Source organism: Humulus lupulus, chromosome 8 (assembly GCF_963169125.1).
Source record: "Humulus lupulus chromosome 8, drHumLupu1.1, whole genome shotgun sequence".
In the NCBI taxonomy this organism is placed as follows: Eukaryota; Viridiplantae; Streptophyta; class Magnoliopsida; order Rosales; family Cannabaceae; genus Humulus; species Humulus lupulus.
In genome coordinates, this window is record NC_084800.1 from 33,755,370 (window position 1) to 33,770,457 (window position 15,088).

Here is a 15,088-nt window from a genome sequence, read left to right on the forward strand (position 1 = left end):
AATATCACGAAACGAAAGTTAGTAAATATATTCAACCCAAACCATGTCCACGTGAACTAATAAAAAAAGTCGTTTGTTAATTGATTTTTATAAACACAACACTTATTTTATTTTGGATATACTGTTTTCAGTTATATTCTCTTTTTTTTTTTAAGCTATTAAAGAACTTCATATTGAAATAAGCATAGTATTTTTATACACTAGGTAAAAGCAACGTGCAATACACGTTTGTTTAGTTTTAAAGTTGTAAACATTGTTTATAATTTAAATAAAAACATGTTCACTTTATCTTTTTAAAAAATATATATAATAGAATTAATTATAGTTCTATAGTATGTATAGATATTTATATCAATAATCTTTACATATATGACATCTAAACACAACATTGACATATATATATTTACACGACTACATGATATATATATATAAAATATAAAGAAAATAAAAATAGAATAATTCATAGTATAGACAGCAGTATTTATGTATCAACTATTTTTAGTTTCCAATATATTTTGCAATGTCTTTTGGTGAATTTGATAAAAAAAAAGCTCTAATCACTTGATAAAAAATAAACTATCACATAAATTTATAAGATAAAAAAATGATATGTATGCCTTTATTATTTTTAAATAAATATGATTTAATTATTTAAATTTTCATAAAATATCTTAAAAATATCACATTTTAATTAATTAATTTATTTATTTTTGTTTAAGTTTATGTTTGTTTTAGTTTTTGAATTCGACAGTGATAACAAAAGATTATATATTATATGTTTAATATAATATTAAATTTAATTAAATTTTATTTAAGTTATAAAATATATAGTCTTATTATTTTTAAATAATTATCATTGTAAAATATCTCAAAAATATCCAATTTTAATTAATTTAATTATTTATTTAAATTGATTTAAATTTAAATTATGTTTACTGTCAAATATAAGAATATTTTGTTAAAATTAACGAAAAAAAATTAAAAACCGTTAAAACTATGAATTTCTGTTATCTACTTACTTTTTATATAGAAGAGATATGCACAAAAAATTTCTACCATCTTATATCCTAATTATTGTATTTTATATATACTGATCAGAACAAAATATAAACATAAATTATCATTAAATTTCTTAATAAGACAATATATAACTTTGTTAAAATATATTCACTAAGCAACTTATGCCCTTAAGGTTTACTAAATCAAAATTTAATACCCTTGTATAAGTTTAGAGATGGTAATTTTTAATACGACATGATTATGTGATTTGAAAATAACAAAATAAAAAAAAGAATTTGAATGATACATTTAATTTTTATGTGTGACTCATTTAATACTTATTAATAAACATGTCATTTTCGTGTCAATATGCTTAATTCGACTATAATTCACTAAATTTTTTTAATTGAATGTTTAATTTAAACTATTTTTTTATTTATACTTAATTTGAAAAAATTATAGCTTTTTTTTGTGAAGGATAGCTGATGGATACTTGAACTATATATAGATATTTGTGTATGTGTTGTAGAATTTATAATATGTTATATAATAGTGAATAACTATATCAATTTTGTGTTTGTATCATATAATAAGTTCAATCGTGTATTAATTGTGTTAATCTTATGTCTGAGTTATTTGATTTGATTATTAGATTTGTTAAGCGTATCCTATTACGTGGCCTATTAAATAAATGTACAATTTTTGTATTTTCGTTATATTTGTACACGTTTAATGTATTCGAGTTATTTTTTTTTGTATTGTGCGGGCTTGACCTATTAATGAGGGCTCTTACTTTGTACAATGTGGGTTATATTTGTATTTATCTCAATAAACATAGACTCACTAAATAAGTTTATAATTTATATGTTAAGTATGAAAGTCGGTTCTTTCAAAAAAAAAAAAAAAAAAGTATGAAAGTCGGAAAAGAATTCAAAAGTAAATAATAATAGTAAAAGGAGTAGTGCTAATGGAACTCTTTGTTTACACTTTCATTCATACATGAAATGTGTATATTATTTAATTTTTTATATTTTAATTTTTTTTAAATTAATAGTAAAATTTACTTGTTATTTATTAATTTTAAAAAGTGTAACATAGTTTGTATTTATAATATTGGAAATTTTGTTGGTAGGACTTTCAAAAAGAACCCTATCGTAGAGTTTTTTTGTGTTCTCAACTTTTGAACAGTTTTCTGCGCGATTTTTTTTATGACCGTGTATATTATAATTATTTAGAGCATCCTGCAAATTTTCAGAAAATTCTGAATAATTTACAGTGCCGAAAACTAAGTTCAAACATACTATTTTCCATGCGCATAAAAAATTAGTCATGCGTGTAATAATCTGTTTTCGGCACTATAAATTATTCAGAATTTTCTGAAAATTTGCAGGATGCTCTAAATAACTATAATATACATGGTCATAAAAAAAACGCGCCGAAAACTATTCACAGATTGAGAACACAAAATAGCTCTTTGAAGGCCCTACCATAAAATTATCCTATAATATTTTTCTAATAATAATAATAAAATATAAATAAAAAAATAAGAAAAATAAGGTTAAAATTATCCAAACTGGCCTCTCAAAATAAACGGGTTAATAAATCATAATGTCCATCGAAATTTCTTAAAATGTCTTATTCTCCGACACTTTTTTTAACTCGAAACCAATTGGTGCGTGGCAACACGCGTCAATAGAGAAGGTAGGAAAAGTTGAGCTAGCTTTACCCTCCGAAGGCTCAAAAGCTAAGGAAGATAAACCAGTTCAACGGTTTCACAACGACAACCACTGGATGACTTCGCTTTTTTTCTTATTTAATTAAATTGATTAATTTTCATTCTCATCTGGCCTTCGTTCCAGGACAAAAACGACAAACCAGAAAAAGCAAAACGCAATCCCACTTGGTCATATATCTTTTCTCTTCCTCATTTCTTTCGCTCACATTTTCCATCTTCTTCTCCTTCGTCTTCTTCGCATCCCATTTTCTGAAACCCTAACCTTTTCTCTTTCCTTTTCGTTCCCAATCTCTGATAATAATTCAATTATTGGATTTTCTTCTGGAGAATTTTATCATTTTTTAGTGTTTTTTTTAATTATTTTTAGAAGCGAGAAAAATGGATTTACAGAGAGTTATACTTGTTTTTCTGCTGGTGATGGTGTTGAGTCTGGAGTTTGGTTCAGCCGGGGACATAGTTCACAATGATAATATTGCTCCCAAAAGGCCTGGCTGTGATAACAACTTTGTTCTGGTAAGAAACCCCAATTTCTACTCATTTGTTTTATTTTCCTGATTTTCAGCTGCAAAAACGGGAGAAAGGGGAAACTGGAAGGAAGAACTTTTTATTTATTTATTTTTTTTTTTACATATATTTGGTTTTTTAATGGTTGAAAAATAAATTATTAGTTTTCTTGCTCACTGAAATAAACGGGACAAGGATACCACTTGATTTATTTTTATTTAATTTATTTATTTTATGCTTTAGCTATTTTGGGTTTTGCGAATAAACCGCTTGATTGAATTTCAGTTGATTTTTTTAAAAATAACTATTTTTTTTTTCATTTATTACCTTCTGTTTGGTTCTAGGGAAATTGGCTGAGTAAGACAAAAAAGAAGAAGATTATATATGTGTTTTTTCTTTTTTTGTGGATTTTGCCAGTTTCAGGTGTTGAAAATTTGAAATAAAAAAATTGGGTCGTTTGAGTAGACCGGCCGTGTTATGTTAATCTAATCAGACTTCTTATTTTGGTTACTAAATATTGAGAATCTGACGTAAAGATTATATAAAAAAGAATTTTATTATTATTGAAGTCTGTTTACATTTATGCCTACTCAGAAGCCCATAACCTGGATTTGTCTTTTTTTTCCCCCACAATTTCTTGTTCCCTGTGTGGCAAGTAAATAATACGAAATTATTACGTATTAACACTTTCGCTTTCAATTAGAGGATAATAAAATTGTCAGTTGACTCAGTCAATTTGAGGGTTGAACTGTTGTTCCTTTTAACAAATTTCAAGCTTTATGCTTTGTTCTATTGTTATTGAGTTTCATTAATGTTAACTGCCGTGCTTTAAGTTCATTCTTAGTGTTTCCCTTTCCAGTTTAGATCTTGGGTTGTTTATATTCGCATTTTACTACTCTTAGTTAACTTTTTTGGATTTGATTGAGTTTCCAGTTTCACAAAATAATGGGCCGAGAAAATACTATAAGCTGTTTAAGACAAGTTGTCTGTTGTTATATTTTGTTTTCAATTTTAAAAATTTCATGGCATTTATTATTTTATATTTATTTGATTTGTGTGCTGAAGTTTGACTTTTAATCACCTTAGAATTTATATTTAATAGATGGTTAGTTATGGTTTGAGATGAAATGATGATTATACGTGTTAATTAAGTAAAACAGTATAAAGATCTCATGGATTCTAAAATTGTGACAAATAGAATAACCATTTCTCATGGAAATCAATCCTCGTCTAGTGCTTCCTTTTGCACAGCATAAACTCTAACCTCTTTTCTTATTAAAAAATCACTGGAAGAGGAATTAGAAGTAGTGAAAATGCATAATCTTATTTTCTCTCTGGTGGTAACCTACTCTCAGTCAACTCACTGCTTTAAGTATATAAGTTATTGACCTAATTTCTCCACCCTCACTAGTCACTACTAAGACATCTGAACTGAACCCAAGTTTTTGAGGCAGGCATGATTCTTTGTTCTTTTAAATTTGTTTCTCATTTGCTTGATTTAATTGATTTGGCATCAACGACAAGTTCTGTTTAATCCTGTAGGTAAAAGTCCCTACTTGGGTTAATGGCATAGAAACCAGCGAGTATGTTGGTGTTGGTGCTCGATTTGGTCCTACCTTGGAATCAAAGGAAAAACATGCCAACCATACTAGAGTGGTTCTGGCAGATCCTCCTGATTATTGTAGTGCACCAAATCAAAAGGTACTCTTAGTGTAGACTCTATAATCCTTGATATGACTTTCAAAGTTTTAAAAAAGTGATGTATGCGTCTTATATGCGGAATCTGCAAGATTGTTCATTTGTCCTGTGTTTCATAATTTGGAGACCTGGCTTTTTGGTAGCTATCGGGGGAGATTGTCTTGGTGCATAGGGGAAATTGCAGTTTCACAACAAAGGCTAATTTTGCTGAAACTGCTCATGCTTCAGCTCTTCTCATTATAAACTACCGAACAGGTACCTGCATGTAATGTTTCATTACCAGTCATAATTGCTTAGTCCCAGCAAACATACTGCATACCTGAATCTTCTCAGATTTTCATATAAAATTTATAAGGCATACAGTAGAATATTAGGTTAATTTATTTAATTATTTGAATTACCAGTCATAATTGCTTAGTCCCAGCAAACATACTGCATACCTGAATCTTCTCAGATTTTCATATAAAATTTATAAGGCATACAGTAGAATATTAGGTTAATTTATTTAATTATTTGAATTATTTCTTTTATGAAAAGATGCTTGTCTTCTAATTGCATGAGAATCTTTTAGGAGAGAACAGAATGATAATTTCTAGTAGTAGACTCTGTTTGAATCTTATATAAAACGTCATTCGTAATATGCCATAATTTGGTTTTGTTTCAATAAATGTTGCTTTCTAATTCACAGAACTTTTCAAGATGGTGTGTGAAGAGAATGAAACTGACATAATCATAGGCATACCTACTGTAATGCTACCTCAAGATGCTGGTACAATCTTGGAAGAAGATCTTAAGAATAATTCCAAAGGTATGCATTGCGTCCTCAAAATAATCCTTTTGTAGCAAACCCAATATTGTAACTAGTAATTGTTGTATGCCCTTTTTCCTGCAAATCCTGATGGGTTGATACCCTTACTTCAGTGTCTGTGCAGCTATACTCTCCATTGCGTCCACTGGTTGACATTGCAGAAGTATTTCTGTGGCTTATGGCTGTTGGTACCATCTTATGTGCGTCGTATTGGTCTGCATGGACTGCTAGAGAAGCAGCACTTGAACAAGAGAAACTATTAAAGGTTACCTGTCTCATTCCAAAATAATATTAGTTATGAGAAATTGAGAGGGTATTCTTCTTGTTGAGCTTATTTCCTTGCCTCAATATTTCACTGATTCCTTTGAATACTACATGTGCTTCCAGGATGCGTCAGAGGAAACTTTACACATGGAAGACGCAGGGTCAGCTGGTTATGTGGACATTAATACCACTGCAGCAGTTCTCTTTGTTGTGATTGCTTCATGCTTCTTGGTTATGCTTTACAAACTAATGTCATTTTGGTTTGTGGAGGTTCTGGTGGTCCTGTTTTGCATTGGTGGAGTAGAGGTGCGGCCACCTTCTGTGTTATCCACAGATAGACAAATGCGCACATAGATTTAGATATGTATGTGCCTATATATATGTAGATATACTATACTATGTTTCCAATTACCTTAATATTTTCTATTAAGAAAAATAGTTTACAAAATTAATTTTAAGTGATATTTTTCCTCCCCAAGACTGCAACCCACCTTTTGCCATTGTTGCTTTCTTATTAAATTATGATAATATTCTTTTGATTGCATTATCATTATTTTTTTCAGCTTTTTGATGAAGTTGTTAACTTAGATAATTCTTATGACCCTAATTATGTGCTCGTATTCCGATTTTGTTTGCACTTGGTGAAATCAGTTCTTTATTAGTTATTTATCAAGTTTTCATAAATATTAAATATACAGTTTGCATAAATATGCTTAAATATTAAACACCAACTCTTATATTGGGACATGGACTGTTAATATTGGTTTGCATTTTACTCTCAGCTTTCTTTGACATGAACGCTGAACATCACATTCTGTGTGTTTACAGGGCCTGCAAACTTGCTTGGTGGCTTTGTTATCCTGGTATATATTCTGACCCCTCCCCCACTTTTTTTTCTTATTCTTTTCATTATTGTTTTCTTTATTTATGTTTGGACTTTGGAGGGAATTTTTGTTATAGCTATATTATGCTTCTGTTCAAGGTCAAATTGTCTCCCTTAAGAAAAGAGGAAAAAGGATTTCATTGACATTTTATTTCTTGTTATTCAATCTTAAAAACTTGGTTTGTGCTGGTAATGTTATTGGTTTTTTTCTTTTTCTTTTCAAGGCAATGTTTTATTAGGTGCTTGTGTCTTTGCAATTGACATTTGATCTATCTGTGATTAAAACTGTAACTTGAGACAGTGATTATAATTCACTGTATTTGTGATGGTAGTTTATAAGTAACATTTATGTAGAAATTTTGTTAGATTTGAAACATATTCCTTATTTTAGAAATGAACTATAATTTAAAAATAAAGTTTTTACTGATAAAGATGATCACCACCACAAGCATCTAATATTCAAGTCTTTTCTACACTCGAAGTGAATTTTATTTTCTTTAAGGTCAAACAGCGTATCGAAGGCTAAACTTTTTAAAATATTATTAATTTTTATTGTCTATAATAAAATTCATTTATTACAGCTACTGAATAGAGATCTCTGGGAGGTCAGCTAGTTTCCAGAATATATGTGGTTTACCATTTTTGTTGATATAGTTCTTCCCCCATTTTTATACAATTATGATACTGATGATTAAGTGACTATAGTTTCAGATGTTGTAAACAAGCTGGAGAGTCATATGTTAAAGTGCCATTCCTTGGAGCTGTTTCATACCTGACTTTAGCTGTTTCTCCTTTCTGCATTACGTTTGCTGTTGTTTGGGCAGTTTATCGCCGCGATTCCCTTGCATGGATAGGTCAAGATATCCTAGTAAGAAATAGAAAGAAAAATAAATGTTATCTTTCATTTTAACTTTCTCAGGTCTTTTTGGTTTTTTTTTTAATATTTAATGTCCAGCTTAATCAAATACAATTATGCAGCTGCATCTACCTCTGCTGGCTTTGTATTTCAGCTCAACTGATATCATTTTGCAGTGGAATAATAATTTTTTGAATGAATTAATTATTTCTAGACAAGCATCCCTATACCATGTAGATAACGAAAGCTTGTAGTTAGTTATTTTCATTTTGTCCTTGAGCATATCATTGGTCCTTTTTAAGAAGTTGGCCGCAGTTGTCATATACTCTTTTTCTCATATCAAGCTATTTTAGTTTTAGAAACAAAATACTGCAGTAAAATGCTTGTGTTATCTTGGACTGCAGAACACTCATATACCCTTTCAATCCCATACTGCCACTTTAGCACATTTTTCTCACATGAATAGCAATGCCAATCAATTTGATCATCTTTTATTTTTATCCTGAATTGTGTTTTGTATATGACTGAAAAGCTAACTAATATATTAATTTTGATCTAACCAGGGTATTGCATTGATAATTACAGTTCTTCAGATTGTTCGCGTACCAAATCTTAAGGTGAGAATTATAGCTGATTTTGTCTTTTGTGGTGGTTGGCAAAGTAAAAATATCTTGCTATTTGTGGGTCCAACCACTGAAGCAACTTCACTCCTTTATTTTCTCAAGATGATTAATGCAGAAAATGCTTAAATATTATAACCCTTGTTGATATTTTTCTGGCTCTTTTAGTCTACCTCAACATTTTCTTAAGTCATTAATCATTCCTTTAAAAAAAATAGCCTATCATGTGTTTACATTCTTGCAGTAGGGACACCTGATACCCTGAGTGTATAAATTTCTATTGAGATGATGAAAAATATTTTCCTGAAAACTCACTCATGAAAGACCAGTCTATGTGAGGATAGTGCCAAAGTAGTTATAAACCACAAAATAAAACTCATATGCTTAGTCTTGTGGGATCCTAACAACTTATTCGCCTAATCTGCCTAGTTTTTAAACCCTTGTGTTCATATCTGTCTCCTTCTAATTACAAAACTCCTTAAAAAGGATAATATAATAGTTGATTCAACATTGATAGACATGAAAGATTATTCCTTCAGTAAATGCTATCTAGAGCTTAATTAATTGGATGCTGTAAATTTCCTTCTCTTGTTTGTTCATATGATCAGGTTGGAACAGTTCTTCTCAGTTGTGCTTTCTTGTATGACATCTTCTGGGTATTTGTTTCAAAGTGGTGGTTCCATGAGAGTGTGATGATAGTGGTAAGTAAATTAGCACCTTTTACTTTTTTTTATTATTATTATTTTTATTTTTGTAAAAAAGGCAGTAAGTCTGCTAGCCTATTTTACCATGAGAGTATAATATTAATATTCTGTTTCTGTGCAGGTAGCTCGTGGTGATAGGAGCGGGGAGGATGGTATCCCAATGCTACTAAAAATCCCAAGAATGTTTGATCCTTGGGGTGGCTTCAGCATCATTGGGTTTGGTGATATTATCCTGCCTGGATTGGTAGTAGCATTTTCACTAAGGTGCGACTTAAAAACAATATTCCTTCTGTCAGTTTGGATTTTGCTGAATTTGGTATTGATTGAGGGTGTTAAGTCAAAACATACAAATATTTAATGATGGACTTCATGCCTTGTTCTGTTTTCACTTTCTGAACCTTTTTTTTCTTCAATCTAGTATGACTGGCAGTTTATTATACTTGAAATCTGCATTATATCTGATGTTAATGGTTTTCCCTATCTCTCATAAACCTTTTCTCTATAAACGTTTCTAATAAGCGGGTAACTACAATTGATGGGGTCTGAAATTTCTAACTCGTGTGACTTTTATAGGTATGATTGGTTGGCGAACAAGAAGCTTAAAACTGGTTATTTCGTGTGGGCAATGACTGCATATGGTTTAGGTATGAAGCACAGATGTATATAACCATCAAATAGTAACAATCTTTCCATTGACCATATCATGATGTATTACTGATCCTTCGAAATACTGCGCTGCAGGGCTCCTTATCACATATGTGGCTTTGAACTTGATGGATGGGCATGGTCAACCAGCTTTGTTGTACATTGTTCCATTTACAATAGGTAAAAGTTCCATTTAAAATGATTTGCATTTTACACTAGGTATATGTGCTCATACTTTGTCTGAAATGAAGTTCCATCAAGCAAGCACACAAAATTGTGCACCAAATTTTTACATACAATGACATGAAAAAACATGTCATGTCCTTGTAAGTAAAAAATTAGTGTACAATTTGTAATTTGTGTACCACATATCATTATACTCTTTGGGTCAAACGGGTTTTATTTGAACTCGACTACCCTTGGGGGATTCAGGGATTTCCTGAGACATTAATAGTGTGTTAGGTACAATTGCCAAGTTTCCCGTAGTACTGTTGTAATCTGGTCCTGATTTGGTGAATGTAGGCACTTTGTTGACATTGGGGAAGACGAGAGGTGATCTTAAAATTCTGTGGACAAGAGGAGAACCAGAGAGATGTTGTCCGCATGTCAGACTTGAACCCTGTGAAGATAAGGACCAGGATTAATAATAATAATGCCTTACTGTAATTGTATGACAGTTTTAAGTTAATTAATATATATATATATAATACACACGTGAAAACCTGGCAACTCTTTTTAACATTTGATTAGTTGTAGGAGAGCATGTAACAGCTGCAGCATTATTATTAGTTCGGCATTTATAAACATCCAACTCATTAAAAAAAAAAGGAACAGTAAGTTCAGTTCTAGTTATTGAACAAGAACAAGGACTTTAATATTTATTCAGTTGCTTGTGAGGAAGCTCCTTCAATATTCCCTTCCCTGCAAAATTCATTCCATAGGGTTTTTTTGTTTTTGTTTTTCAAAGAACAGTTTTGTTGATTTAACTCTGGGAGAATTAGTACAATGGTTATGGCCAAAGTTTCACTAATCCTACACTGAATACTATGTATTTGGCTTGAGCCAATGAGCTTGTGATGTGATGGATCATGGAGTGAACGAGTCTCTCTCGTTGACTGGTGCCAATTTGTATATTAACAACCAAAAATGTAAGATGCATTGCCTATTAAGAGTGGAGATAGCATTTTATTTATTTATTTTAATTTCACATGACCCAGAAATAACTTAGACATATTGACCAATATTGTTAGTGAACTTTTATTATTGCGAGTAATGTTGTGGCAGAAATCTATATCAACCATGTTTATCGTCAGCATAACTACAGAGTTGATGTTCCTTTCGAAGGAATTTATAGATTTACACCTCGTTTAAGATTATTTATAGAAATACCAACCATGTGTCTTGTCAGCATATATACTTAGTTTTGATATTAGTTTCTCATTTATCTAATCTGTGACTTTATTAAAAAAATAAATAATAAATATGGTTGGAAAAAATAATTACAAAAATATTTGTATTTTTTTTAACAAAAATACGGAATGTCAAATTGGTAAATATAAACGAGTAGTTTTGCACCAAATATTTACGAAAATTATTGTTACGGAAAGACATATTTGAAAACAATATTTATAGACACATTGTAGGTAATTAAAGTTTACATAAATGTTGTATTGTATAAAATGACTAGATCTAAATTAAGTTTAAAAAAAAATTGATTATTACAATCCATAATTAGCGAATCGAGCAACGAGATTAGGAGTTGAGGTTTTGACAATTGACAAATGCATTTGGATGATGCGTGTTGTTATTAGCTCTAGCTAGAGAAAGAATAAGAAAAAAAAGAAGAAAAAAAAAGAGAACATTGTACATTACTTTATTATATCATATATTTAAAAAATAGATATAGTTTAAGGTAGAATTTGTATTTTTTTCCCTTCATTTATTTTCTCTCTATCAAGTTTATTTATATATTATATATTGTTTAATTTATTTTAGAGTAATAATAAACAATATTACTATAACTTATTTTTTTTATACGATTGTTTATAATTAATAAAATTATGATTAATTAAATAATTATTTTAGCTAATTTCGTCTTACATAGAAACAACTAGAATATAATTTAATTAAATTCGTTAAGTCTAGTTTATATTTCAGTGGAATTCAATCCAATTCAATTGAAATTAATATTTCAGTAGATTTCAATTCAATTTATAATTCAATCTAGTCTGCCAACCAAACTCTTGAATACTTCTTAGAAAATTGAATCAATATTTCTGTCATTTCTAGCAAGTAATAATGATTTGTATAAGATATCTTACGAAAATTCATGGTAATTGATATTTTTCTCAGCAAAATTGTCAACCATAGTAATCAATGTTTGAATATTATACCTTATAAAAAAAATTGCTACTTTTAGAATTTTGAATGGAAAAATTAATTCAGATTTTAGTCACACATTAGATGTAAGAGGTTTTACTCTTTTCTTTTGGCCTTTATAAAGTTTCATTGGCCTTGTAGTTTAATCACATCAAAAAAAAAAATTAAGATATATAATCATAATTAAATTATATTTATATTATGGTTTTAGTTATATATATATATATTGTCTATTCTTAATTAAGAAAACTGTGTGTTACACATGCCTTGGTTTTTATTTTGTTCATTATAATTATTGTCTAAATTAATTATAATTGCTATTTATATTATAATTATTTATATTGTGTTATTTATAATTATAATATTGTTATTTATATTGTGTTATTTAGAATGATAATATTGTTATTTATATTGTGTTATTTATAATTATAATATGTATGTATCTTTAATTTAATAGATATAAATATTGTATTTATCGTTTTGTTTAAATATAATATTTGAATGTTAGATATATTTTATATTATTATAATGTTTAATATATCTATTAGTGATATTTCTATATCTATATATTGAAAGATATTATTATTGCGAAAAGTTCGTTTTGAACTTAAATCTCACTAGAGAAGTTTTTGGAATTGAATATTTTCAAAGAAACTAGATTGCTAAGGCAGTGGCTAGACCCTCCTAGTATTATTTGGAAATTATCTAGTAGAGATATTTGAGGCTGGATAAATACTCAATAGAAATATTCTATAAGAGGCTAAACCACGAATAGTTGGGTTTTTGACCCTTCGAGGCTAACCTAAGAATTTTCTTTAAGTTTGATCTAAGCGAACCCGTATAATTTTCCGTTGTCAGGAAAATAACATTATTGGTTTTGTGATTTCAGCAAAATGATAACTGAAGCAAACCAAAATAGCGGGAATAATGAGGTGTCAGTTGAGACCCCAGTTCAGGCAATTCAAGCTCATACCCAAACGGTTCTGGCCTCGGTTAATACGAGCCATCCTTTGAGCTTTGGGGAAAGACCTGATAAATTCAGTGGACAGAATTTCAAAAGGTGGCAGCAAAAGATGTTGTTCTATCTGACCACCATGAATCTTGCGCGATTCGTTACTAATAACGAACAAAAGCTGAAAGAAAATGAGGATGATATCCAAGTCAATAATGTTGTTAATGATTGGATCAAATCTGATTTTTTATGTCGTAACTATGTTATGAATGGTCTAGAAAATTCTTTGTATGAAGTTTATTCTACAAAGAAGACGGCTAAAGAACTGTGGGAGTCTTTAGACCGAAAATATAGAATTGAGGATGCCGGCACAAAGAAATTTGTGGTTGGGCAATTCCTTGACTATAAAATGGTAGATTCCAAGACTATGATTAGTCAAGCTCAGGAATTCCAATTAATCTTACATGACATTTCCTCCGAGGGAATGATCCTGAGTGAGACCTTCCAAGTTGCTGCTTTGATTGAAAAACTACCACTTGCATGGAAGGAGTTCAAGAGCTACCTTAAGCATAAGCGAAAACAGATGAACATTGAATAATTAATTGTTAGACTTTGTATCGAAGAAGACAACAAGAATTCTGAAAAAATGAGTTCAAGACAAGATGTGGCTAAGGCCAATCTGATGGAGCAAGGTCAAAACTCCAGGGGAAAGAAGAACAATAAACCCAATGATAAAGGGTTCAAGTTCGGACCAAAAGGAGGAATCTCCAAAAAGTCGTTCAAATTCCTTAGCAAGTGCTTTAACTGTAATAAGTCAGGTCACAAGTCATCAGACTGTAGACTGCTAATTAAGAACCGTGGTCAAGAGACTAATATGATGGATGATATCTCCAAAGATGTTGGTGATATAAATCTATCAGCGATGGTGTCAGAAGTAAACCTAGTCAATTCTAACCCTAGAGAGTGGTTGATTGACACTGGTTCTACTCGACATATATGCTCAGAAAAAAGTCTGTTCAGATGTTTTGAATGATAACTCTACAAAATAGAGTTATTTTACCACTTTTTATGTGATAATTGTTGCTTAATTATTGAGTTTTTGCTATAATTTATTAAGTTTTTAAGTAATTTTGAATTTATTAGTCTTATTTTGATTTTATATAATTTTGTGTGTTTTTATAGTTATTTTGTTGTAAAATATTGTAGCTAATTATTTAAATTATTGTTGTTTAGTTTAGGGTAAAAAAAAAAGTTGTTTTATTGAATTTAAATGTTGAATATAAATTAAATTATAATTAATATTTTCAAAGAATTAACTTGATTTATTTTATAGTGGAAATATTTTATTATGATTTAATTTATGATAATTTTGTTAGGTAATATGTTGTATTTTTGTGCTTGAAGAAGTAAGGAAAATGTGACATTTACAAGGAAAAGATAGGAAAAAATGGCAAATCTGAAAAGTTAAGCCCAACAAAAGACAACCATTTGCCATATGCCCAGGCCCAATCCGCCCATCCACCTGCCAGCATCAATGAAGCTTCAACATCCCACTTCCTTCAGCTGCTGCCTCCCAACCGAAGCACTCTTTCCAGCAGTGCCATTCTCCACGCCAGCTGTCAACGCCTGAAGACTTCAGCCAACTAAATCACATGCTGCCTTCCTTCCTTCAGCAAAGAAGGCCCAGCGCCCAAGCAGCTGCCTCTTTAGCCTCCCATCGTGACTCCACCGAAGCCCAAGACCAGCCCGCCTGGCCCAATTCGGCAAGATGTCCCCAAGACCAAAACAGCCACCAAAAAGACCAAAAAGTCACATTTTTCTTCCCAATATTTTTTTCCTTTCACTCAAATATCAATTCACTATTCCCTATTTTTCTCACCTAAATAAACATTCCTAATTAATTTTTTTTTACCCTAGTTTTTCACTAATCTTTTACCCAACCAAACATTTCATCTTTCCAATACTCTTACACTTACTCTATTTATCCTACTAATTCCCAACACAATTAAATTAATCAATTTATTTATTTTAATTTGATTAA

At 30.1% G+C, this 15,088-nt stretch overlaps 1 protein-coding gene across 1 annotated transcript; it reads left to right on the plus strand.

Annotated features, from left to right (window-relative positions):
• The first annotated feature begins 2,844 nt into the window (after nucleotides 1-2,844).
• Nucleotides 2,845-10,746, plus strand: LOC133796720 (signal peptide peptidase-like 4). The gene is made up of 14 exons (XM_062234365.1): nucleotides 2,845-3,247; nucleotides 4,781-4,939; nucleotides 5,080-5,191; nucleotides 5,625-5,744; nucleotides 5,858-6,009; nucleotides 6,132-6,314; nucleotides 6,837-6,871; nucleotides 7,597-7,759; nucleotides 8,311-8,364; nucleotides 8,976-9,068; nucleotides 9,193-9,335; nucleotides 9,645-9,715; nucleotides 9,813-9,896; nucleotides 10,239-10,746. Exons 1-14 carry the CDS (start codon nucleotides 3,113-3,115, stop codon nucleotides 10,358-10,360), a joined length of 1,626 nt encoding a protein of 541 aa, XP_062090349.1. The 5' UTR covers nucleotides 2,845-3,112; the 3' UTR covers nucleotides 10,361-10,746.
• The last annotated feature ends 4,342 nt before the right edge of the window (nucleotides 10,747-15,088 follow it).